The 27,151-nt window shown below is 41.8% G+C and overlaps 1 protein-coding gene across 3 annotated transcripts in view; it reads right to left on the reverse strand.

Moving 5' to 3' along the window:
* Positions 1-27,151, reverse strand: part of Lcmt1 (leucine carboxyl methyltransferase 1) — a 48,790-nt gene that overhangs the window by 11,895 nt on the left and 9,744 nt on the right. Inside the window, exons 2-6 of one of the 3 annotated variants that reach the window (XM_027410307.2) lie at positions 14,572-14,663; positions 13,462-13,583; positions 9,012-9,088; positions 7,140-7,201; positions 817-919 (exon numbers count right to left, since the gene is read on the reverse strand). In XM_027410307.2, coding sequence (XP_027266108.1) covers positions 817-919; positions 7,140-7,201; positions 9,012-9,088; positions 13,462-13,583; positions 14,572-14,663 — 456 coding nt within the window. Of the gene's footprint in view, positions 1-816; positions 920-7,139; positions 7,202-9,011; positions 9,089-13,461; positions 13,584-14,571; positions 14,664-27,151 lie in introns of those variants that run through there. The other 2 variants (XM_027410308.2, XM_027410309.1) reach the window with 2 other exon arrangements.

Genomic DNA, 27,151 nt, shown 5'->3' on the forward strand with positions numbered 1-27,151 from the left:
CAGATATACATGGAAGCAGAATGTTGTATACATAATAAATAAATAAATAAAATCTTTAAAAAGAGAGAGAGAGAGAGAGAGAGAGAGAGAGAGAGAGAGAGAGAAAAGGAGAATGAGGGAGAAAAAAAAGGGAGATACCAGGGACCAGCCCGCCAGCCAGACACAGAAAAGGCAGAAAAAGTAGGACACACAGAAAGAAAAGTCTAAAAAACCCCAACACAAAAGGTAGATACAGATAATCAGGATAATTTTAGTTAAAAGAGCTAGCCAGAAACAAGCCTAAGCTAGGCTGAGCATTCCTAACTAGTAAGAAGTCTCCATGTTATGATTTGGGAGCTGGTTGGTGGCCCAAAAGAAAAAAAATCTGGTACATGTTTGTCTCCATGTATTCTAGACACCAGCTCTTTCTTCACGTGTTGTTACAGGCTCTCTCGCACTTTGTTTATTATATTAGGGCCAGCATTTTAAAAAGGAATCACAGGTGGAAAGCAGACGTGAAAAAAAGACCGCTTAGAAATCTCAAAACCTGCCAGGCAGTAGTGGCACATGCCCGCACTTGGGGGACAGAGGCACGGAGATCTGAGTTCAAGGCAGGCCTAGTCGATAGAGTGAGTTCCAGGAGAGCCAGAGATACACAGAGAAACCCTGTCTCAAAAACAAAAACAAACGAACTGACAAACAAAAATCTCAAAAAACTGCACTAAGTCGCAATGACACAATAAAGACCAGAGGCGAGTATCAAGCTGTACTATTGACTAACTGCATCTCATAACTCATGAAATCACAAACACATAAGGGGTTAAAAAAAAATCTCACTGTGTATTCATGTTACATTTCTTTAGTTTCTCTTCCAGTTCAGAAAGGTCTCGGAGATCTGCTCCAATGATGGCATATCTCTTTGAATCCAGCATCTGTCCATCTGAAAATAATAATAATAATAAAAATTCTCATTTCAACACAAGCCAATGATATCATTCTTTTAATGGACATGGCTTTTTCTTTTTTAAAGGTTACTTTATTGTGAATTTCTTATGTGTGAGCATGTTTTGCATGCATGTATGGCTGTATATGATGTGTATCAGATCCCCTGGAATTGGAGTTACAGATGGTTGTGAGCCTCTTTGCAGATGCTGGGAACCAAACCTAGTCCTCTTGAAGAATAGCAAGTGCTCTTTAATGCTAAGCTTTCTCACCAACCTAGATACAGCTTTTTCAAAATTAACTTTAATCCAGGTATGGTGGTGTTTTAATCCTAATTGATTAGCACTTTAATCCTAACACCTGGGAGGCAGAGACAAGTGGATTTCTATGAATTCAAAGCCAATCTTGTCAACATAGCAAGTTCCAGGACAGCCAGAGTTACACAGAAAAACCCTATCTCAAAAATGAAAGAAGAAACAAAAATAATAACAATAACAATAAATTATTATAACTAATTAAAATATTTATTAATTAAAATTATTAGTGTTATTGATATTATTATTACTGAAACAGCAAACTCTAGGTTCAGTGAAAGACCCTGTCTCACTACAATAAAGTAGAGAAGGATAGAAGAGGATACCTCTTCTGGTCCTCTTCTGGCCTCCTTATGGGCACACACAGCCACAAACACAGGCACATACACACAAATAAATGACATGATAAGAGAGAAAAAACTAACCCAAATCACATCTTGTAAAGTTATCAGTATGACACAATAGCCTTTTCCTTTACGATTAAGCTCACATAGTAAAACACCTCTCTTTCACACACACAGGTATTTAATAAAATGGGGCCACTCAATACCTGTTTTACAAACTGCTTTTCCTAGTAACACATCAAAGACATCATTCTCTATTTTGATCGGTTTCTTGAGATGAGATATTACTGTTTCTCCGACTGATTCCTTCAGCCTCAATGTGTCCAACTGGACTGAAGACTTGTACCACCAAGCCTAGTCCAGGGCACCATTTACTATAGTAATTTCCTGGCATGCCAGTGGGAGGAAACACAATCCCTCACTACAGGACACATGGGATCACTGAACAAAAACAGCTGGTATTCAGCCAACCCCTTACTACTGGATATATGGTACTCCCAAGTTTTCTCCATTTGAGACTCTGCATTGAGCATTCTGGTACATACACTGATGAAGTAGCTATCAGTTGCTTCTTCAAGGCAGAGGAATGTAAGTGGAAGTAAGAAGTCAAAGACTGGTGGGTGGTTCTACAAACACTACACCATTTGTAATGTGTTAAATGTTTAAAGGAAAGTAGTTTATGTAGCCATGCATTTACAATGAGTAAGAACATGAGTTCTCAGTTATACCAGAGGTGGGATGGAATGGTGTCTGCAGTGGTTCTCAAGCTTTAGGACCATCACAGTCACCCTGAGGCTGCACCCAGAGTTATGACTGCTTAGACCTTCCCAAAGTAGACATCTGCATCTCTAGCACATTCCCAGGTGGCTTTGATGTTGTCGGTCTAGAGACCACACTTACAAAACCATGGATACAAACACAATGATGCTGGCCTTTTGAGTATCATCAATGTAGTCATGATACTTTGGTGTGTCCTTAGAAACTCAATTATTGAATGACTGGTTTTTGTTTGTTTTTTAAACAAGGCCCTGCTGTTTAACTCAGACTGACTTTGCACTCACAGCAATCCTCCCACTGCTTGAGTGCTGGGATGACAGGTGTGTGTTATGCACAGATCAATTATATTTCTACACAGGCCTTATTTACTGTTTCCTCAAAGGTACAGACCATGTGGGAAGGTGAGACAAGCAACAGCCATCCTGAACCACTGCTACTGACTGACATTCTGGCTCTGAGAACCCTCACAAAAGGTACTGAAAATGCCTGTCTAGCATGTATAAAATCCTGTATTCAATCCCCGGGACTAAGTAAAAAACTATAGCATGTAAACAGGTCCCCTTACCATCTTCATCAGTCCATTTGGCTGATTCAAATACACTGAAAGAAAATATAAACACTTCCTAAGAACCCCTTAGATGCTAGTAAAGCAAAACAGGACAAATAGGGAGCCCAGAGTCAGCCCCAACGTACTGCAGTGCTGGATCAAGAAAATAATATAAAGAATACAAAAGCACTTGTCTGCCTATAATAGAAACAAACAATTCCCATATGCCTGTGTGCCTTCTTAAAAGTATATAAACAAGCCTTAAATCAGTTTTTCTATTCCTGACCAAAACCACAACAGAATTTTGAAGCATGAAGTTCTCTAATACGGAGTACAGTTGTGGAAAAAGGCAACCAAGTGGTTTGGGAAAGACTTCTCTTACTAGGACCAGTATCAAAACAGTAAAAACCAAAGAGTGCACAAGGACAGCAGATGTGAATGCCACACAGTGATCAGAGGCTCTCAGCCCCAGCCTGTGTCAAGTAGGCAGCCCACACAACAGGCAGGGAGCCCCGGACACCATGACCTTGAGCCTTTGACATGACAGAATCTGGGGACTGAAACAGTTTGCACTAGCACCACATGCAGTTGTCCCTAAGTCAAAACTGTTCCAGTGATTTAGATATATGAGGACCATTGTCTGTCCTCAGAGGAAGCCTCTGCACTATGTCACAGGGATCAGAAGAGACCTGTGGGGGACATGGGCTCAGAGCAAGTTCTGAGAAAACAGGCACTTTTATGAAATCCAACACTAACCAGAGACCACAGATTAAGCAGAAAGCCCTGCATACGGGAGCACTCCCCAGAGAAGATGACAGGAAGGACTTGCCCATGACCATGGGTATTGCATCCCTCCTTTTCTTCTAGGTTTTTTGATAAGAGAACACGGAGAAAGGTTCAAACTGTTTTGTGTGATGCTTGCAGAACAAGCATATCCAGATTTGGAAGCCAATTAACATTGGGTTAAAACCTGTGTATTAGGTAAAGGGTACAAGCCTGAAATCTTAGCACTTGAAGGACTGGGAGCTGAAGGACAGCCTCGGTTGTATAATGAGTTTGGGCCATCCTGAGCTTCATGAGACCTGTCTCAGGGTAGGGGAAATTAAAAGTAACACCTATGCATTACTATTGGTAGTTTTATAAGAAAAACTCCTTTAGAGGACTCATTGCTAAGAGGATTGACAAAGAGGAAGCTTTGAAAATACAGCTAATAAGGCTTAAAAATTAAGAACTAGCTTATACATGGCCAAAATGAAGAGACGATTATGAAAATCCTTACTACATATGCTTAGCCGTTCTTCACTTTAAATAGTGGTTCTCAACCAGGAGCAACTTCACCACTTGGGAGCATGTAGCAATATCTAAAGACACATTTGCTTGTCATGACTGAAGGATGTGCTGTGGAAGTAGCCATTATGAGCAGGGCTACCCCACAGCAGAATCAGACCCTAAATATCAATAATGAGACCCTGACACAGAGAGAGGCATGAAAACTCAAGATCTACTAGTCAGTAGTAAATTGTTAAAAAAAAAAAAAAAAGTCCTTAAGTAACACACAGTCCCAGCTACTCATGAGGCTCAGGCAAAAGGATTGCTTGAGCCCTGGAATTTGGTACCAGCCTGGACAACATGACAAGAACCTCCTTAAACAAAACAAACAAACCTAAACAATCCTAAATACTCTGTGATGGAGGAAGCATGCAACACATTGTGGTCTATGCAGATCATAAACAAAAACCAAAAATCAAAACCTTCTTTGAAGTGAATTTACCAGCATACAGTCACATTTCAACTTAGCCACTGCCAGCCTGTGTCTCTGGGCAAAAAACATAACCACGTGACTACCTCTCTTTTAATCATAAAATGTGATCTGATCTCAAATGGTTATATTTAATACTGAAAATAATAAACTGATGAGCTCAAGATTCCTAAATGTGTACTGAGGTATCCTGAGTGGCATAGCAAATTCACAGGGATGAAGCAGAGTGTTTTGGATTTCTGCAGGAAACAGAGATACTCAACATCAGTCAGACATGAGCAAACTACTAGACCGAAACAAAAGTTTCAACACTACATCATTCTGAATTCCTCCAATGTTATCTTCCCTCTGAGAAGTTAAGCTCTTGTATGCACTGAAAAATAAAAAAGTCAATACTGTGAATGTCAATGTGGACACAGGTGGCGCCCAACCTCATCCCAAGGCAAAGTTGTGAGGTATCAAACAGATACATAGGTCTCATTACATTAGTAACTGTAGCTTTTAAGAATGAAACAGTCACAGCCGGGTGGTGGTGGCCCACGCCAGGTGGATCTCTGTGAGTCTGAGACCAGCCTGGTCTACAAGAGCTAGTTTCAGGACAGCCTCCAAAGCCACAGAGAAACCCTGTCTCGAAAAACCAAAAAAAAAAAAAAAAGAAAGAATGAATGAAACAGTCACACATGAACTGCAGGTGCACGTTTGGAATCCTAGCGCTTGTGAGGCTAAGGGAGAAAGATTCCAACTTTAAGGCAGCCTTGACTATTTATCAAAACTTGTCTAAATGTATGAATGACTAAATCGTGCTTGTCCAACTTGTCTATTGCTTTTCAAATGACTAATAAATTGCTACAACATATATGCTTAAGATGTCTGAATGCATCTAATTAATAAACTGAAGTGTGAAAGATGTCTTTTGGCCTAGGGTACTGTGAAGTTACTGAGACTTTCAAGACACTGTAATTTTAAACACAGAGTCAGCTCAATGCCTGATAAAACACTGGAGGCCTTTAGCAAAGACAAGAGTCTAGCTAAGAAATTCTACCCAAATGAACCCAACTCAAAGAGACAAACTACACTGTGAGCTAAACAGATGGCAGCTACTTTGAGCCACATGGTTTGCAGTGGTTTGTTCCAGAGCAAAGGGTAACTGATAAAGGCTGTGATAACTGCCTCCTGAAGCTACAGTTCAGGAAAAGGCATGAGCAAAGTGAAGATCTGAGCAACATTACATGGTCTATAAATAACACTCACACGTGTGCAAACAGTGACTCAACAGTGCTGGTATTTTTCAAGTAAGCATTTCAAAAGGCATGCTCATCTGGGCTGAACTCAACCAATCCAACCCATTACTTCTTCAACGAGAAACTAATTTATTAAAGACTGTAAATGCTCTTTTTAGATAAGAGATTTTCGCTTTTATTTTAAAAATAAGGGGGGGGGGGATCCATCACAGGTGGATTTCTTAACTATATACAAGATTAACTTAGCTATTGATTCACCAATTTGGCAATTAATTGGCACTATGTACAGGCCAATGAGTCAATTCTGAGAATACAAGGATGCCCAAGAAGACGTGGACAAAGCTGGGCATGGTGGCATTTCCTGTAAGCCCAGCTCTGAGGAGGTATAGGCAGAAGAAACCTAAGTTCTAGGTCAGTTCAAGCTACCCAGAAGGATCCTGCAGAAAAAAAACAAAAGCCAACCAACAATAAACCCCCTGTAATCATGGGACTTATAATTCAAGAAGAAAGATGAAAAGTGAACACATCCAAGCATGGTAATGTTACATGGAGAGTATGTACAATGGGAAGAGGTTCTACTTCATACATTGTTGATCAAAGTAATGCAAAGTGCAAGGATGTTTATGACAGATGCTAATGTGGCACCAATTAACCAAGCATACAGATAACTGTTACAGAAAAGTGAATGGTCACAGCAGGTACAGTCGATCTGGATGGAGAACAAAGGCTTATTTATGCAGAAATTTAATCAAGACTCCAGTCATAAGGAACATGACTGTGGCACTGCAGTTGTGCAAAAAAGAAGGGCTGTTTGGGTGCCTGAAGGGTACTATGTTGATAATCAGAGAAGGCTACTCTCAGAGCCTAAATGACTATTAAATGCCTAGACCTTCTCTGTCAAACACAACTGAACACAATGGAAAATTTTGGTAGAGACCTTAAAAAAAAAAAAAAAAAAAAACCCATAATGCAGAGGGCTTGCACTGAGAGAATGTGTCATAAACAATTATAATTACATGGGGTCCAGGGAGGGGGCTAAGTGGTAAAGGGCTTAACTAGCATATAGAAGGTCCTAGATTTGATTCCCAGCACTACCAAAAAGAAAACTGTTGAGCAGCAATACTAACGGCCAGAGCTGAGCAGATTAGCACAAATAAAGGGACTGCAGAGAAGGACCATGACTCAAACAAGCAAATGTGTTTTGATCCCAACTGTGCCACCTGTAAAGCTACTTGCCTATCTGCAGGGTGTCCTCTGGGTGTAACTCCATGATGGGTCTGAACAGAAGCGGCTTGTTTCTATGAGAAGATGAGAAAGAGAAGGAAAGAGTCAATTAACTCATGAATACAATTACTGCCAAAATGCAAGACGTCTGTCACAGTATGTACTGTGAGTACATACTGAATACTCCTTATCCAAAATGCTTGGGACCAGAGACTACAGATTTGGAATGTCTGTGAGATTCTGTAATATTTGCATGGACTTTACTGCTACACTTTCCTAACTGAACACGATGCTGAAAATGTCTGGTTCTGGAGCATTTTTATTTCATATTTTTGGATGAGGGAAGTTTGGTGTGTTGCTAATGTACTTTAGACGACTTTCAGTCTACCTACATTGGCCCTATGTACACAGGAGCAGTTCAGTCCATACAGGTTTCAGGTTAGGTCATCTCTGCATTGTAACATTTGGCATTCAAATCACACACTGATCACCAAGTATTCTATTTAAAAATAGCAAAAAATAGGCTAACACAAATTTTCTAAATGTTCCAGTATTTTCCAGCTACCTCCAGTTTCTTGCTTATTCTCAAACAAAATTTATGTTATGATCCTAGCTGTTCTTTGTATTAGGGGTTCAAAAGACTGACTTAAAAGTTCAGTAATACTTATAAAGTAACACCTATAATCTGGCAAATGAAAAAGATCAGAGAACCACACAGCTATGCACAGGTAAACCTGTTCTTCTTTCCAGGAAGCCATCCTGAGCTTCATCTAGGGCCCTTTCATGCCCACCTCACCCAGAGTTCTAATGAGCTCAGCGAACAACACAGTTCCAAGAGTCACCAGTCATCATCTTAAAAGCCTTTCAATATAAAATGTACTTAATATTTAGAAATGCTGGGAAACTCTTAGTAAAGACCACAGGAAAGCTTGAAAACACTCCCAATGCAAAGAATAAACTGACAGTTTTAATGCCTATAGAATTTTTAAAAATATAATAATTAGGCTTTTATTTAAATAACTACTTAAGGGCTGGTGAGCTGGCTCAGAGGTTGAGCACTGGCCATTCATCCAGAGGTTCTAAGTTCAATTCCCAGCAACCACATGGTGGCTCACAACCATCTATAATGGGAACTGATACCCTCTTCTGGCCTGCAGGCATACATGCAGACAGATCACTGTATACATAAATAGATCTTAATTAAAAATAAAGCTACTTAAAGTGGGGCAGGGATGTAAAAAACAAACAAACAAAACTGTTGAGTCCTGAGAGAGGGCTGTTGAAGTCAGGTTTGAATCTCAGCTCTACCCATGCTAGCCAGGTGACCCTGGACACAAGATTCTTCATCTCCAAAAAGGGCTCTGAGCACTTAATTCCCAAGTCCACCATGAGGAGTGAGCCACCCAAAAACAAAACAAAACAAAACAAACAAAAAATAAGCACTCAAGACAGCAAAAGGCAAAGAAAAACACATCACCTGAAGCTCTGCAAGTCCCTCAGAATAGTCATCACAGAATTTCACACACTCAAGTCAAGAAAGAAATTACTACATCAATTCGGGGCCAGGTGACTGTCTCAGGATAAAGCCCTAATCAAAATACAAAAAAAAAAAAAAAACCAAAAAACAAAAAAACCATCTTCCAAGTATTCAACTATGCTATGCATAGGTCAATCTTTAATGTTCAGAGAAGTTACATTAATGAGTAAGAAGGGTCACACAGAAGATACACTGACTGCAAAGATCACACAACATGCAGGGTTGATGGTACCAGGTAGAAACTGAAAGGCAGCCCTCTCCAGGGAGGTCCCTCACATTCAGCCCACCACACCATGAACTGAGTCTCCACCAACTGGCATCCTGTCCCCCAACAAAGCCACACTTACTTGATGGTGTGCAGCTTTCTCGTGACTATCATTGGGAAGTCGACTTCAAAATATTTACTTGGGAGAAGACCTTCATCCTGGAGAAAACCACACAGAAACATTCCTTAACTTACACAGTCACTGCATTTGGCAAGCACTAAGTGCCTAACAGCAATGGGGGTACTTAAGGATTTTAAGGCAGGGGATTCATGACCAGAAGTGTTTTATTTATTTTATCCATGTGTATGAATGTTTGCTGAGCCTGTATGTATGTACGGGCATGTATGTGCAACATGCCCATGCCTGCTGTTGAAGGGCATTAAATCCTCTGGAATTAAAAATGGATGTGAACCACCATGTGGGTGCTGAGAATTGAACCTGGGTCCTCTGCAAGAACAGCAAGTGCTCTTAACTAGTAAGCCTTCTTTTCAGCCCTAGAAGAATATTTTCAAATGACTATAGCCTCATTAAAAATGTATTTGAGAAGATCAAGATAGTCAGTGAAGTGCTTGTCTTACAAGTGTGAGGACCAGAGATGAATTCTCATGTAAAAATGCCAAACATAATGGTGTGAGTGTAATCCCAATGCTGAGGAGACAAAGACAGGAGGATCCCCAGGGCTCCTTGGCCAGGTAGCCTAGCCTAATTGTTGAGCTCTAGAAGTCAGTGAGAACCTGTCTCAAAGGAGGTGGATGGTGTTCCTAAGGATGATGCAAGGTTGTCCTCTGACCTCCATATGTGCTTGTATACACACACACACACACACACACACACACACACACACACACACACACCCCCACACACACACCACCCCACACATATACATGCATTTAAAAATAGATACAGAAAAACAAAGAGGTTTCTGTATTTGTCCAGGTAAAGTCTATAGAGCTTGAAGTTGAGATGGTGGGGAAGGAGTTGTGAGGTGTCAAAACACAATTCATACAGTTTTCTTCCAAAAGCACTTGAAACAATTAGAAACCATCAGGAAATCAATGCAGAATTTTTACTGACCAACATTTTAGGGATTCATTTAGAATGAAGCAGCTACTATGAGGAAGCAACACACCCATCGGGTTGGGATCATTTCCTTGATGTTACAACAAAGCCTAATGAAGAGTAGGCCTCAAATCCCAGCTCCACCATTTATGTGAATGGGTCACAGGATCATCACTTAAAAAGTGAAGATAGGGGCTGAAGAGAGGGCTCAGTGGTTAAGAGCAATAACTTCATCCAGATCCCAGCTCCACTATTTATCTGAATGGGCCAAGGAGTCATCACTTACAAGGGCTGGTTAAAAGCACAGACCCGTTCTTCCAGAGGATCCAAGTATGATTCCCAGCACCCACATCGTACTTCACAATGACCTATAACTCATAGGACAGTGTCCTCTTTCAAGGGCTAGTCCAGCCACTTCCTCTCCTGAGCCACCTAAGCTTCCTTCCCAGTTTCAGGGAAAACAACTGTGGCTAATCATGCTTTAATCACAGACGCTCAATTCTCTGTGCAACAACACCACAAGTCTGAAGAGCTCCTAGTTAATGAGCTGGTACAGAAGGCCCCAAGTCTGGGACAGGCTTACACAGGGAAGCTGGGAAGAGCATGAATGCAGTGGGAACTCGGATGCAATGGGAAGCCACCACAACTGACAATTTCACACACTGCCAAAGTCAATGCTGCTTCCATCCACAGAGCTAAAGAGACATTAAGAAGGTGAAGTACCCTAAGTGGCTACACCCTTCATCCCTTATTCCTTTTTCGACAGTCCTAGCTTTCATGTCTATAGGAAACCCCCAACTACACAAAGGTTCTGGGCCCCCAACATCACACAGAAAGAGCAAAAAAAATCCATATGAATAGCTTCACCTATGCAGATTGAGCCTTTCTAGCTGGAAGGTATGAGACACAGTAAGAGCATGGATGGGCTCTTCCTATGCTTTTATGGAAAGGCACAAATCTCCAAAGCATAGATTCATAATTCTTTTCTGCAAAGAGCCAGAAAACAGTTTAACCTTTTTAGGCCAGATGGTCCCTGTTGTAACTAGTCAACTGTGTTGTCAACCTAGTCAAATGGCTGCTGGTTATAGACAATATACAAACAAACAGAAGTGACTGTGTTCCAATAAAGCTTTATTTATAAAAACAGATGGTGGACCAGACTTAGCCTATAGCTTATAGTTTGCAACTCATGCAAACAGGGAGCTGGAAAAACAGCTCTGTGGTTAAGAGCACTGGGTGCTCTTCCAAGAATACAGGTTTAACTCCCAGGACCCACAGGGTAGCCCACAACCATCTGTAACTCCAGTTCCAGAGGGATCTGACACCCTCTTCTAGCTTCTGTGGATGCCAGGCATGCAGGCAAAATACCCATAGGCAAATATCTACAATATTCTTTTTTTTTTTTTTGGTTTTGGTTTTTTGAAGCTACAGGGTTTGAAGCTACAAAGCTACAGGGTTTCTCCGGGTAGCTTTGGAGCCTATCCTGGCACTCACTCTGGAGACCAGGCTGGCCTCGAACTCACAGAGATCCGTCTGCCTCTGCCTCCCAAGTGCTGGGATTAAAGGCGTTCGCCACCAACGCCCCGCTATAGTATTCATAAAAAGGAACTTTGAACTTAAAAACAAAAAAAAAAAGTGTTCCTGAGCAACATGATCATCAATAAAAACATGAAATTTTCCACAAAGGACTTTTAAACTTTCTGCCATTTTTCTTTCTTACTACTGACAGGCAATTTTTCTTCTTAGAAGAGATGAACTTTGTTCATAAATAAAAATCTCAGGTTTATTAATTAGCAAGTTATCTACAAGAAGAAAGAAAGCAAACCATGTGATCAAGGGATTTCAGGCCCAGTGGAGAGATCTCTCAACAGCAACACCCTTACACAGAACCTGCTCAAGTTCCTTCTACCAACCTTGAGACACTGCTACAAAGACAAAACAGGCCCAAGGAAAAGATGTCACCAAAAAGGCCTCCCTGAACAACCACAGCACTGTGTGTAAACAAGGGCTTGATGAGTTCACTGCAATGTGTGCCCCCATTCTAAAGCCACTGGTTGTTGGATCCCAGGAGACATTGTGTCCCAGCCCCTTTTCCTCCATCTGTAAAACTACTCTCTGAGCTCTCACACTAATGCTGTATCACATAAAAGTTCTCATAAATGCCAGTTATCTTATCCTAGAAAAGAATGCAGACGCAAACAAGAACACCAAGATCATGCTGACCACTGGTTTATCACGTAAAACAAAAGCCAGGAGCTTCGATGACCAAAGTCCTTATCAGGTGAACTGATTAGGGACCAAAGATCTAAGCAAGTCAGGTTATGTACATACATTCTTATTTATCTTATTCCACACTTACAAGAAACCTGGGGAAATGTACAGACCCATTACTGCACATGACTGACTTCACAGAGAAGACAAGAAATCTGCACAAACCTTCGAAAAGAACCTGTAACATAAAGGACACATCACAGAAAAAACAGGCCACAGAGTCAAGGCAGAACTTCAGCAGAATCATGCCCCTCCTTGTGAGTATGATCAACCTACCTCTATCCCTCAGGGTAGCCAGAGATCCAACCAGAACAACCACAACAGGCTTTATGTCATATCCTGATCATCCATCTCACAAACCTCTGAATCTTACCCCAAATGACATTACGTGGTCAACAGATCTTAGTTACCATCAAAATTACAAACTCTTATTTTTGGTTATGAGCCTAGCCTTTAACAGTTGAGCTATCCCTCCAGCCCAAAATTTACAAACTCATAGATTTGATCTCAGTGATTCTAGTGGAAAATTTTTTCTTCCTGCTGTGTAACAATACCCAGAAGAACATACATGAAATTTTAGTATAATCCCATTTGATATAACTATTAAAAACAATCTAACTTATTGGGCCCTGAGAAAAAACAAAGGGTTGGCAGTTATTGTAGGGGTGACTATGGGGCACATCTAGGCAGGTAGAATGGGATGAAAAAGTCTACCATTGAAGTACTTTTAATATATTTATTTTTAAAATCTATACGCATATGCACAAATGTTTGCATGATCACTGTGTGCGCACATGCAATGTGTTGGCAGAGGAATACCTCAAATATCATTCCTCTCAGGTGCATTCTACTTTTTGTTTGAAACAGGAGTTCTCATTGGCTTGGAAATCCCCCATGTAGGTTAAGCTAGCTGGCCCAAGAACTACCAGGGACCCACCTGTCTCTGTCCCCCAACTAACCAATGCTGGGATTACAAGTGCCCAGCTCTCTCTCTCTCTCTCTCTCTCTCTCTCTCTATATATATATTATATATATAATATATATATATATATATATATATATATAGGATAGGGACTGAACTCAGGTCTCTGTGCTTTACAGCTGTGACAGCCCCCTCTTTTAATAAATTTTTACAATTTTAAACTAGGTAATCAACTTCAAAGAATTAAACTGGAGCAACTGTAGTAGAACCTTTAATTACCTTTAACTTCCAGAAGGTGGTGTCCATCCCAGCTCCAAGGTTGAGAATTTGACAATGACATTCTGTCTTCTGGAGAAAAGCTTTAATAAGCTGACTGACACCATGAACTCGAGCAAAATATCCTTAAAGAGAATTCCAGAGAAACAGTCAGTAGTTCGGGGACAACACACATTGTTCCTCAAAGCCATCAGAGAACCAGGTGCCACAAGGGTCCCTGGCTCTGCAACAGTCATTAGGAAATCTGCCTCAAGACCACAGGGAAGAATGCCAGCCACATAAACTAACATGGCCTAGCCTCGGGGACCCATAGTATTGAAATCTCTTTGCACTGCTCATAGAAACTATCTACAAGGATATACTTCTAGGAGCCAAGAGTCCCTTGACACTCACTACACACAGATGAATTAAGATCACTGGGGTCAGTTTTCTCTGGGATAGGAAGTAAACCATGTCTCTGCCTCAAATACTTGATGAAATTACTTAAAAGCCCAACAAAAGGAAAAAAAAAAAAAAAAAAAAAAAAAAAAAAAAAAGGTTAACCTCACCCAGATAGTTCATAGCAAAAAATCCATGATCATTTTCTTCTGCTTGCTGTTTTGGTTTTTTTGAGGCAGGACATTAATGTGTAGTCCACATGGCTTTAAACTCACAATTTTCCTGCCTTAGTCTTCAGAGTTCTGGAAATATAGGCATGCCATACCATACTTGGCTTATAGTGTGTGTGTGTGTGTGTGTGTGTGTGTGTGTGTCTGTGTGTGTGTGTGTGTGTGTGTACATGCACACCCATATTTTTCAGTGCTAGGAAGTGAACCCCTAAACTTGTGCATGCTAAGCAAGCACTCTATGAATGAGCCATTAATAGATTTTTAGACAGGAAAATGTAGTCTCTTTTATAAATGGGAAAATTTAACAACAAAATTTCAGTAACACCATTTCTATGATCAGATTGAGATTAAAAGGTTTTACAGATACCATATTGGTGAGGACGCTGGGAACTAAGACCTTCCCTATTCATTTAAAAAGTATACCCTGGAAGGCTCTCTAAGAATGAATTTGTAAAATCTCAGGGCTCATGGTGTTGAGATGGCGGGCAGGTAGGTGGCCACTTACCTCTGTTAATTTCAGGAGCCTTTCTCTCTTTAGACTGCCTCACAAGATGCTCAATGTACGGATCATGCCAGTAGCCAATGCTTACCGCAAACCTGGAAGAGTTGAAAAGGCAGGCAGTGAGTATGGTTCCTAAAAACCACATAGAGAATCCAGAGGGAAATCACCTACTTCAAAAGCCCAATAAATGCACATGGACTGCCTCACAACCCCCTTAACAAGACTCACCTCACATCTTCACACTCACATGACACCACCCCCAATATTTCCCAACTCAATCACATCTCACCTCTCTTCTTCATATTGCTAATTCCTTCCCCAGGACCCTCAATAAAAATAATCTCATCTCACCCTTCACAGAGATTTGTGATTATCTGTTCACTAGGTAAACATTATGTCAAGACTGTCAATTATAACAGATGGTCCCTAACTGCTACCCTGAGTCTTCACACCTCCAACCCCATGTTCCATAATAACTATGTCAAGACTCAAGGATGGTGTGTACAGTAAGTACATCTCCAAGGTGCAGTCTAAGCTCCCAGAAGCAGACACTACATCTTTTCTTTGTAGCTACCAAATAGACTTCTTTTTCTTTTTTGATTTTGGGTTTGAGACAATATCTCTCCTACATATCCTAGCTGGTTTCAGCACCTGTATTCCTCCTGCCTCACCTTCCCAATAGCTGAGGTTACAGATGTGTGACAACACACTAAGTAACAAGGTTGATTTCTGCCTTGCCACAGTAGGTGCCATATTCTGTACAAGCCTGTCTCTCACTGGTGTCTGCACATGTGCATGAGTAAGGTGTTTAATACAGCATGCAAAAATACTCACAATACCAGGCCTTGCTACATATGTCTACAGAGTCCAAAGTAAACAGCACACTTACAGTTTGACCACATTGAGTTTACTCAGTCTCTAAATAATGGGTAAAGCTCAGTGGTACAGCCAGTCATGGTGGCACACACCTTTAATCCCTGCATTTGGGAGGCAGAGGCAGATGGATCTCTGTGAGTTCTAGGCTAGCCTGATCTATATAGTGAGTTCCAGACCAGCCAGAAATATGTAATGAAATCCTGGCTCAGAAAGCAAAAATACAAAATAAAACAGCTCAGTGGAACCGTTCTTGCCTATGGCACTACATTCAACCCTAATACCACAGAATAAATAAATAAAAACAAAAAAATTAAACAGTATCGTTTTCAACAATGTGTGATTCATTACTATCAAATTCAATTTAACAGTGTGTAATCTTCATCTTTTAAATATGAAGAAGAGAATAAAATAAGAAATACCACCATGTGTTACACATAGGAAGGATGAAGACTGTTTCCAGAAGTTTAGATGTGTTGAGCTGTGGGTGGTTATGTGAGTTTTCAGAGGAATCCTGTAGTGCCATCTAGTGGCAAACGGCATATCTTTAGCTGAAACAAGAACAGTTCTTTCCAATCCTTACCACAAGGAAGGGAAAGGGAGTGTTCTAGCCCGAGTTGTTAGATCAGGGCCTCACCATTTGACCAGGCACAACAGCCAACACACAAGAACTTTTTACAACACATGGTAGGTGAAGAAGGAAAAAAGGCTGCTTTCAGGAAGGAAGATGAGCATCAAATTCCCATAAACTAGGAAGAAAACACCCCAAAACTCCCTTAAGTTATCTACACCAGGCATTTTGGTTATGGAAAAGGAGCCCATGCACTGTGGAAAGCAATCACCAAGAAAGGGTCCCTTGGTACAATGTCTCCAACTTAGCACAGCATGAGTCAGTGTGAACTATAATGAATGCTAAGATGCTATGATGGTTAATCGCCATTGTCAACTTGATGGGGTCAGCACAGAGACAAACCTCTGGGCACATCTGTGAGAGTGTTTCTAGACTGGGTTAACTGAGATATGTGGGCAGCACCATTCCATGCACTGGAGGGTTTTGTTTTTGCTTTTTAAATTTTTATTGATTCTTTGTGGGTTTCACATCATGTATCCTGATCCCACTCATTTCTCTGTCCCCTTGTTTCCACCCTCTGCCCTTGCAACCTCCCCCACAAAAGAGAACTTAAAAATAAAACAAAGCAAAAAAAATAAAATAAAATCTCAGTGTGGAAGCTGTAGTGTGGCCCAGTGAGTCACATAGTATACCCTTTAGTCTATCCATCTTTACTTGTAAGTGTTCATTGCAACAAGTCATTCATTGGTTCAAGGCCTCTGGCTTCTGCTGTACCCTTGACACTGGGCCCTCACTGGGACGCCTCTGTGTATATCCTATTGTTGCCTCATGTCATGGAGACCCTATAGCTTGGAATCTGCAGATACAGCCCCTTCACATGCTCCAGAGTTCAAAGATGAGGTGGGTGTTGGGGTGGGCTACCTTGTAGTCCTGGTTCTGGGCCTAGGTGGTATCTGGGTTAGTCAGCCTGCTAGCTTTCCCTCATCATCGTGAGTTCTCCAGCACTGCCCAGGTTAGCTCACTCGGTGTAACAGACAGCAAGATGACGGGCCAGTTCTCCTGCTCTCATGCCCTCGTGTCCAGCTCACCCACACTCACAATACTAGGGCCGGCTCTACTGTTTTGCCCAGGTGAAGGGAAGGGCCTACTCTCCAGATTGCTGCACTTGGTGAGGGGCAGGGCAGCTCTTCATTCTCATGCCTGCTACAGGTAGCAAGGGGTTGGAGGAAGGGCCTATTTCCCTTACCCTTGCCATCCATGGGCTGGAATTTTAAACTGAATAAAAAGAAGTGAGCTGAGTATCAGTGTTCACCTCTCTCTCTGCTGCCTGGCTTTTGTACTGACTGATTCATCCACCTGTGCCACTGTTCGTTCCATAGTTTTACAGTAAGTGTTATAATTAAAGTCAGAGTAAGTTCTCCAATTTTGATCTTTTTAAGACAATTTTGATCTTTTTTCCAGACTCTCTGTATTTCCATATGCATTTTAGAATGAACCTGCTATTTCTTCAAAAAAGATGGACAGGATTTTGATTGGACTACAATGACTCTATATATCAATCTGAAGAGAACAGAACTCTACTTTTTATTTTATTTCTGAGGCAAGGTCCTAGGCTGGCCCTAAATTCACTATGTAACTTTAAACTCCTGATCTTCCTGCCTCCACTTCACAAGTTATGATTTCAAGTGTGCACTACCCCATACCTGACTGAGAAGTCTTAGCAACACCCTATGTGAGAAAATAATTTCCATGTAAATCTTTAATCTCTATCAGCAATATTATGCAATTGTCTGTGTTGAGAGGGTTCATGTCTCTCATTAGATTTATTCCTATCATATATAGTTTATCTTTGTCCTATTATAAATGATATTCTAGTATTTTATTTTCCTGTGCATGTAAATACATGCACATACAACATATTGGCCTGACAAAAGACTCTAGCTAGAATATACGAGACCTCCAACAAATGAACAAATAGCATCAACAAAGGCAAAAGATTTTAACACACTAGACAAAAGATGTAGAAATGGCTAATAAATACATGAAAAAAGTTCTTGATGTCATTAGTCACCAGCAAAATATAATTTAAAACCAAAATGGCATGTGTCTCACATTTACTGGCAATGCCACATTCGACAAAAACCTAGAGAGACTGCAGTTCTAGTGCATTGATGGAGGGACTCAACACACAAGCCGGGAGGGAAATCGGTGTAGTGGTTAAAAATTAACCCACCCTATGACTGGGTTAGACAATTACATCGAATTAGTGATTAGCTGGGTCACCAATACACTTCAGTGTGGCAGGAAGGAAAGAAATAAAATGACTTCCCCTTAGAGTCATTTAACCAAGGCCAGATCCAAATTCTCTACTTTGTGCTCCCCGTGTCTCTTGTTCTCTGTCGTCTGTGTATGAGTCTAAATCTGTGCCTATAGAAGGCTGTCTTGTGAATCTGTCCCTGTGTCTGCATGTTCTGTCTACGTGTGTCCGTCTGTCTTGTATGTGAATATGTCTCTGTGTCTGTGGGTCTGTCCCTTACTAAGGCCTTTGTTCTGTACTTACTTAACAGCACAAAAAGCACCACATGAAGAAGGAATAGGACACTTGACAGAATCGTTAAGAGTTTTACAAGGAGTTAAGTCACTGCCTCCAACTGATCCCACCTGACCAGATAACAAATACTGTTTATTAACCAGTATCCATGAGTGGGTGCTTTCAACCTTTAAGGTAGATCTTAGGGAGCTGCTTCCAACTTCTGTATTTGCTGCTTTCAGCTAATGACTCACATGCATTACTCTGGGCCAGGGGGACAGAAGAGTATGTAACTTAAGACTGCAACTAAGGTTGTAAAAGCTGATTTCTGGTATGTTTTGTTTTGTTTTGTTTTTAAGCTGATCTGGTGGGAATCCAATGCAAGTTGGGTTGATTGTTACATTGTTCTCCTAAAGGCAGGTTAAACAAACAGTTTGAGTACACAGTAGGCTATCAGTTTTTAAGTCTTAAGTGACCTCAAGGTGTATTATTAACGGCTGTGAGATCCAGCGAAAGTTCCAGTCCTTTAGAATGTAAGAGGTTATTTTCAGAATATTGAATTGCCACAACTGGACAACTCCGAAACAAGAAGGATCTTTGAGAAATCTGCTCACCAAAGCCTATTTACAATGGCCACACAGGATCCACTAAGTGTCTATCAGCAACTGAATGAACAAATCAGACAACAGAAACTGGAGCGAATGACTTCTGACCAAATATCCAGCCAGGCTCCTGAGCCTGCTTGCTGACTAGGCCTTAGCCATAGGCTACACAGATCTGAACAAACACTATCTATGCTAACAGCTTAAGGACCCATCTCTAGGATGACCCCAACCCACCTTAGGGTACTGTCTAAGAAAATTTGATGTTGCTAAACAAAGTTACTGTTTTTCCAGCTGGGCCCTGGCTGTCTCCTGGGGGGGGGGGGAGTGTACTACCTTCACAAATACCAGTGAGCAAAGCCAAGCAGATATGACATGAGCCAAGCCTGCCTCCCTGGGTTGACCCTAACCCCACTGAGCCTCTGCATACCTCCTTGTTTTCTCATTCTTCCTTGAAATACTCAACCAGTCAATTCTATTGAACCGGAAGCTTGGTTCAGTTCATGCTAGACTGAGTTGGAATGCAGGAATTTTCCTGATTAAAAACTACTTTATTATCTATGTCTGTTTTACCTTGAAGATATATACATGAATAAACCTCAAAGAATACATTGAATACAAAACTTCCAGCACTCTCTAAGTTCGAGGTCAGCCTGATCTACACAGCAAAGTTTCAGGCCAGCCAGGGCTACACAGTGGAATTGTATGTCAAAAAAGAAAGAAAGAATATGTACTACATAATTCATTATAGAATGTTCAAGAACAGTCAAATCTAAGGCTGGGGATATAGATAGCTCTTGTCTCCCTGATGGTGGCATATGCCTTAAATCCAGCACTCAAGAGGCTAAGGCAGGAGCATCTCTTTGAGTCTACATAGAAAGCTCCAGGACAGCTGGGCAGTGGTGGCACAGGCCTTTAAACCCAGTACTCAGGAGGTAGAGGCAGGTGGAGTCCAAGGCCAGCCTGCTCTACAAAGCAAGTTCCAGGACTGGCTTCATAGCTACTGAGAAACCCTGTCTGGAAAGAAAAGAAAAGGAAAGAAAAGGAAAAAGAAACTGAAGCTATTCCATAATCTATAACAAGTTCACTTTGGGTAAGAATGCAAACTCCTACAATCTCATCTGAGATGATTCTGCAACTTCACCCCAGGACTCTTACTGGAAAGCATATGGAAAAGTGGTGGTGGCCACAATATGATTTCATTCCTCCTATTCTTTAGAAATTTGATGAATATGACTTTTCTCTGCATATATGTCTGTATATCACATGCATGCAGTTCCCTTAGAGGGCAAAAAAGTGTGTCAGATTCCCTGGAACAGGAGTTACAGACAGCTGTGAGCTGCCATGTGGGTAGCTGGAAATTGAACCCAGGTCCTCTGGAAGAGCAGCCAGTGCTCTTAACTGTTGAGCTCTTAACTGTTCAGCTACATAATATGATTTTAATAGCAACACTGGAACCATTTTAATACAGGTTAAAAAAAAAAAAGCACCCAAAGAGGAACAAACTGTAGACACCACACAGCTGCTAAAAAGAATGAGGAAAAAGAGAATGAAAAGAAAATGTTGTGAAACTTAAGGTACAAAAATGCTCACATTAAGGTGTGAAGGGAGAGAGTACTCACTGCTGTCCTTTAAGAATTAAACTGTTAGAACCTGCAAAGCTAAAGGTGCTTTCTGCCAAGCTTAACAACTTCCCCCAAAAGTATCCTCTGACCTCTACATGTGTTCCATTGCACCAATGCATGTACACACATATACAAACAAATGTAATTTTAAAAAAAGAGAGAGAGAGAAGAGAAGGTAGGTCTGGCAAGACACAAAAGCAGGCTGAGTGAGATATGCATGCATTCCTAACTGGGGTAGGAACGTCATAAACCTGAGGTCATCGTGAGCTACAGAGATAAACAAATCAGAAAGAGGAAGGGGAAGAAGAAAGAGGAGAGGAAGAAAGGGAGGGTAATTTACTTCATTCATGGGCAACTTTGCAAGCTCATTTATCTTCACTAGAATGATCCACTTCTATAACAGTATATTTTCTCTTGAAATGGAAAGTAGAACATGCTTTGAAAATATTTTTGATCAAAATCTCTACCTTGCTCTGTGGAGCACAGCTCTCAAGATATAATCAGTGAACCACAAAAGCCTGGGCTAAAACCCTCAGGGTGAATCTAGCTTTGCTTAGAGGTAACCCTCTAACCTGCTCCCATGTCATATGGCTCAAAGGTATGCACCCCTTGCTCTATGTTGAGTTTGTTATTCTCCTGGGAGATACAAACATTAAGCAATGGATTTCTGAATTATGCCTGAGCTGCTGGTCACAAAGAAAACACACGGGGTGTTAGATAAATAATTAGCAAAGGCATAAGACGGAAACAGATGAACTGAGTGAATATGTACCACTCTGCTGATAAGGGCATAGCCATGTCATGAACCTTAATGCCTCAGATCCATGGTACTGGGAAGGCCTTCCCCAGGTCAGCTGGGAGGAACGGCCCGGCTTCTTCTTCTGGTCCTTGTACAAATGCTGACGTTGTGTACAGAAAATTATCAACTACTGCTTCCTCCTCTGGGGTGACCGCAGCCTGAGACTGCTCTCCTACAAAGATCAGCTAGCTTGACTCCTTCAGCAGTACATAGTAAACACACTGAGTGCCTGGACTGCTGGTGTATTTCCGGAGTGCATGACCCATCCAACTCCAGCTTTTTTGTACATGTCTATGAGTCTGTCATTTCTTCATTCCCCTACCATCCCAATCAGCTCAATCCCAAAGCCATGCAGGTCATGGCATGTGGGTATCAGAGGCATCTGTTTGAGGGAGCCCCATCCCAGCTGAGCTAAACCAAACATCCTGGAATCATCTTAAGAGTCTTCAGTCTTACTCACATTCATCTCCTTCCAAAAGCATCCAGAATGTGATGGATTTGCAGTCCTGCCCCACAACCATCCCTGCCCTGAATGCCAGTAGCTCTCACTTAAGATATTCCCAACAGTAATAGTCTTCATCTCCCTGCCTCCATCCTTGCCCTCTACAGTCTGTTCTCCACAGAGAAGCTGTCCTGATCCTTTTAAAACCCAAATCAGGCAACTTCATTCTCCAGGTCAAAAACCTCTAATGATTCCTATCTCATAAGAGAGAGGTTACAAGAGGGAATGGAGAGCTGGCTTGGTGGTGAAGAGTACTTGCTGTTCTTACAAAAAAGATGCAGATTTGATTCCCACCAGCCACAACCATCTGTAACTCCGGTCCCACAGGATCCAATGCTCTCTTCTGACCTTGGTGGGCACCTGGGGTGCATGTGGTACACATACACACATGCAGAAAAAGCACTCATATGCATAAAACAATTAAAAATTGTTTAAGTTATGAGACCCTATCATGTGCAGACTCGTCTCCCTCTCGGTCACTCTGTATTGCTGCTTACAGAACAGGTCCAGCAGACTATGCTGGGGAAGGGGGGGCGGGAGATGACTTTTTCTGCCTAGTGTACTGTTTCCTCAGATAGCCCCAGGGCTCACTCCTTCAACTTCTACAAGTGTTTGTTATAGATGTATCCTCCTCTCAGTGGGACTTTCTCTGGTAACCCCCTCTACAAATCACATCTAGCATGACAGGGTGTGTGGCTCGTTTCCTGTCTGGTTTCTAAGAGCTCCATTTGGTTTGTTCACTCTGTACTGACAAACTAGAACTCCACTTCTAAAGGTGAAGCAGGCACTCACTAAAGAATTCTGGGTGAGAATGTACACATCTGTAAAATTACATGAAAACAACTAAAGCAGAGGGACAAGCATGCTCAACAGCTCTGAGGAAGGAGAGCACAGAGGAAAGCAGTCGGATGAAGCGATGCTGGGGGCACAAGTCAGAACAAGCAGGACCCTGCGAACTGGGTACGGCCATTATCAATAGGAAGCAGGACATGATCCAGCCAGTCTTTTACAAACTTCTGGCTTCACTATGACATACATATTACAAGAAAGAATGACAGAGAAAGCCCAGGAGGCAGACTATTGCCTTAACTCTGATCACACCAGACCTCATCTTGCACTGGGAAACCAGAAGTGGAGGTGGAAGAAAGCAAGTAGATAGCAGAAATATTTTGGGAGGCACAATAACAGATCTAGGTAACAGACCACCTAAGTGGAGGACTCCCAAACCACGTCTCCCCGTTTTACCTGTGAAGTGATGACCAGAGATCACTGTGCTGAGGGGTGGGCAGCAGAGGAAGAACATGCCAGGGTAATCTTTAACAGGGAATTAGCAGTAGGGCATGTGAGGCCACTCTGAGACATCTGGGTAGAGATTTCTAATTAGACACATGTCCATTGGTGAGCAGATCATAAGAAGGCACAGTGGGTAAAACTGTATGTAGCTTTGTACATTTCGGCTGATAGGAATCTGGGAGATTTTTCAAGGATAGTATTTGTGATTATAAAAAATGGCCCTGACCAGCAGGCAGAATAAGGATATGTATTAGACTGAGTGAGGGAGGTGAAGAACTGGACTGTGGCAGAGAATGAAAGCTCCCTTTGTCACTACCCATATCTCCTGCACAGCTAATAGAGAAGTGCTGTAGGAAGGACCATGTCAGTCTACCCACCTACATCCCTGAAGATAAAGACTACCCTCTGTGGGTAGACTTGCCATCACCCCTCTGCAGAATCCTCTTCTGCTGCCCAGTGCCCACCTCTGGCAAGTTCCCCTAATACATTGCTCTTCCTAAATGTCGATACTTCTCCTACCTGGCAGTCTCTATGTATGTCCAGATTCACCTCTTCTACTGTGCAAGGAAAGCAGCCTAGACCTCTAGGAACTGGCTGACCAGCATGAGCCAGGCCTTCATCTGATGGCAGTGACACCCACAGTGAGACCATGCTGTTTTCCTGCTGGTCGTAAACAATCTTTCAAGACACTAACACAAGGCATTGTGCAAGAGTGTTAAGTGTTGCAAAATGTGTGCAATGCTGAATTCTAACAAGATTAAAAACAAGATCACTGTCTTAGTTTGTTTACTATGGCTGTGATAAAAACAACAACAACAACAACAAAACCAAAACACCATGAGCAAAAACAACTTAGGGAGGAAAAGATTTATTTGGCTTCCATTCCTTGATCATAGTCGATCATGAATGCAGAAGCCCTGGAGGAAAACTGCTTACTGGCTTGCTCTCCATGGCTTGCTCACCCTGCTTTCTCATACAACTCAGGACCCCTGCCCAGGGGCAGCACTGTCACTTGCCCATAGTGAGGTGGGCCCTCCACATCAATCATTAATCCAGAAAATGCCCCCACAAACTTGCCTACAAATTAATTTCATGGAGACATTTTCTCAACTGAGGTTCCTTCTTCCTAGATGACCTAGGCTTGTGTCAAAGTGACAAAAAACTAACCAGCAGTTACTGTGTGTGTCATCTACAAAAATACCAAACATCCCTCTGTTCCAGCTGACAAGTGACTGGGTTTCTATTACAGTTTCAATCCTTCTCCAGACAAACCTTCTAACACATCTGAGTGTGCCACCCCAACAGAGCTGCCTGCCTCACCTATTAGCATCTGGCCACTGCAAATCTGTTTTTTGGACCCTGCTACAAACAACCCAGCTGGAGCACACATCCTGAAAAGTATTTTCCCCTCTTACTGAGAGACTACAACTATTAAACTCATCTTCTCTGGCTACAGGTGTATTCTACAGGACAAAGACAAATGTCATCACAGGAAAGGACTGTTAAGGCTCTTAGAAGGACATTAATTCAATTCCACTTGATGGCTTCTGTGGCCTCTTTTAAAACAGTATACTAGAGTGGGAAGGAAGTCAAGTTTGAAAGTAGATATAGTGTTACAAAATTTAGTCCCAGCTACTCACAAGACTGAGACAGAGGACAGGAGTTCAAGACCTCTCTGGGCTACACAATGAAACTTTATCTCAAGAACAAACAAACCAGATGCTAGGGAGATGGCTTAGCAGGTAAAGTGCTTGACATACAAGTTAGAGGATCTGAATTTTAACCCCCAGGACCCAGAACACACACAAAAAGCCAGAGACCTAGCATGAGTACCTATAATCCCAGTGTTCCTAGCAAACAAAGTTCTTCCTCTGCAAGCAAAGAGGATGACCTGAGTTTAGATTCTCAGCACTTATGTAAAAAGCCAGACACTATGCAACTGCCACCCCAGTTCTCGGGGAAGGTAGAGATAAGTAGACCTCTGGAGCTCACTAGCCAAACAATCTAGCTGAATCTGTGAGTTCCAGGTTCAGTGAAAAACTCTTCCTCAAAATATAAAGTGAAGTACAACAGAGGAAGCCACCTAACATCCGACTCTGATGTCCACATGCATACACACGTGCACATGCACCAGCACACATAGGAGCACACATGTGTATATGCATGCATTGCACAAACAAGGCACAGACACAAAGAGAATTTTTTTTAAAAAAGTGAGAGTGAGTTGTCCAGAGAAGCATACTATATGGACAAGCTGTTAGGGGCACAGACAGGGCTGGCAGATACAAATTCACAGTAGTATCTAGTCGCCCTATTATGTGTTCTACCACAAGTATGACAGGAGGAAATGAAAACCAGAGCTGTGACATTTCTATGAGATCCACCATACCCAGCAGGACCACTCCTTGCTGTTGTCTGCCTTCTAGTTACCCACCTGATCCCCTGAAAAGGTCTACTAAGACCAAAGGGCAAGAAAGATACGGGCAATGCCAGTCAACTGCTGGAGGATGGACTATGAACTCCAGGCTCTTACTTGAGGAAAAGGAAAGCCATGGTCCTGAGGAAAGTGGGTGGAGCTCCAATAACTGGTAAAGCCAACCACAAAGGAGGACGGCTGTATCCCAGGATGGAGATCCAGGATATCATGGTGGGAAAGGGTGGTCACAAAGGATTGAGGGTCTACAGGCAACTGGGTGCTTACAGGGACACTGAGCTCACCTAGGGACTGTATCAAGAATTAAGGAAGGTGAATATTTCCGCACCACATACTCTAAAACTGCAAATGACACAGAGGTTAGTATGGCCTTTGTGCAAGGATGATACAAAAATTTTGAAGCACTCATTATTTTGCATCAGTTCCTATAAAGGTTGTCTGACAAAAACCAGCTGTGGGATTTGGAGAAGTTACCCAAAAGCCCATGCCTAGAAATAAATAAATAAATAAGTAAGAATAGAAGAGGTGAGCCATGCACCCAAGTGTTTAAGGAATTAGTTGAGTAACAGGGAAAGGACAAACAACAGTCATTGGGGAAGTGATCCAGATGGATATAATGAGCCTCAAAAAGTGGGAAGGGTAACAAACAACACAGAGAACACACATCCCAAACACCTGATCCTTGGGGATACTAGATGAGAAACAAGAGGAATGACTTGAGAAGACATTAAGAAAAAGACATGCATAACAAAGCATCACAGTTCAGGCACGGAAAATGGCTACAAAGAGGCAGATGCACTGGAGGGGCGGCTACTGAATATGGAGCATTCATCTCATAGGGAATAGTTCAGGTATGGTGGATGCTGGACCACTGTAAACAAAAACAAGAGCATCTGGGAGCACAGTGTGATGAACATAAAGAGAGGTCTGAGTCTCTTTCATGTTGCTTTAACAAAACAACTGGGCTTAGTACCTTAAAGGCAAAGAGGTTCATTTGGCAAATGATCCTAGTGGCTAGAAGTTCAAACAACAAGGCACCAAGCTGGCAAAGACCCTTTGACTATGTCATAATAAGAGTGAAGAAGTGGATGGGGAAGAAAGGATATAAAAAGAGAGTAAGAGAGTCTTTCATGGCATCCTACTCTCACAACAACCAAGTCCCAAAGAATGAAAACTCCCTCCTTCAAGAAATATAATATCCAGGGTTGGAGAGATGGCTTAGTAGTTAAAAGTAAGCATCTTAGCACACAAATAAAAAACCAAGCCTGGTCTTGTACATTCATGTAATCCCAGGGTGGGGTGGGAGGGCAACTGATTGGGGCTTGCAGGTTGTAAACCTAATTGGGAAACAAAG

Source organism: Cricetulus griseus, chromosome 3 (assembly GCF_003668045.3).
Source record: "Cricetulus griseus strain 17A/GY chromosome 3, alternate assembly CriGri-PICRH-1.0, whole genome shotgun sequence".
NCBI lineage: Eukaryota > Metazoa > Chordata > Mammalia > Rodentia > Cricetidae > Cricetulus > Cricetulus griseus.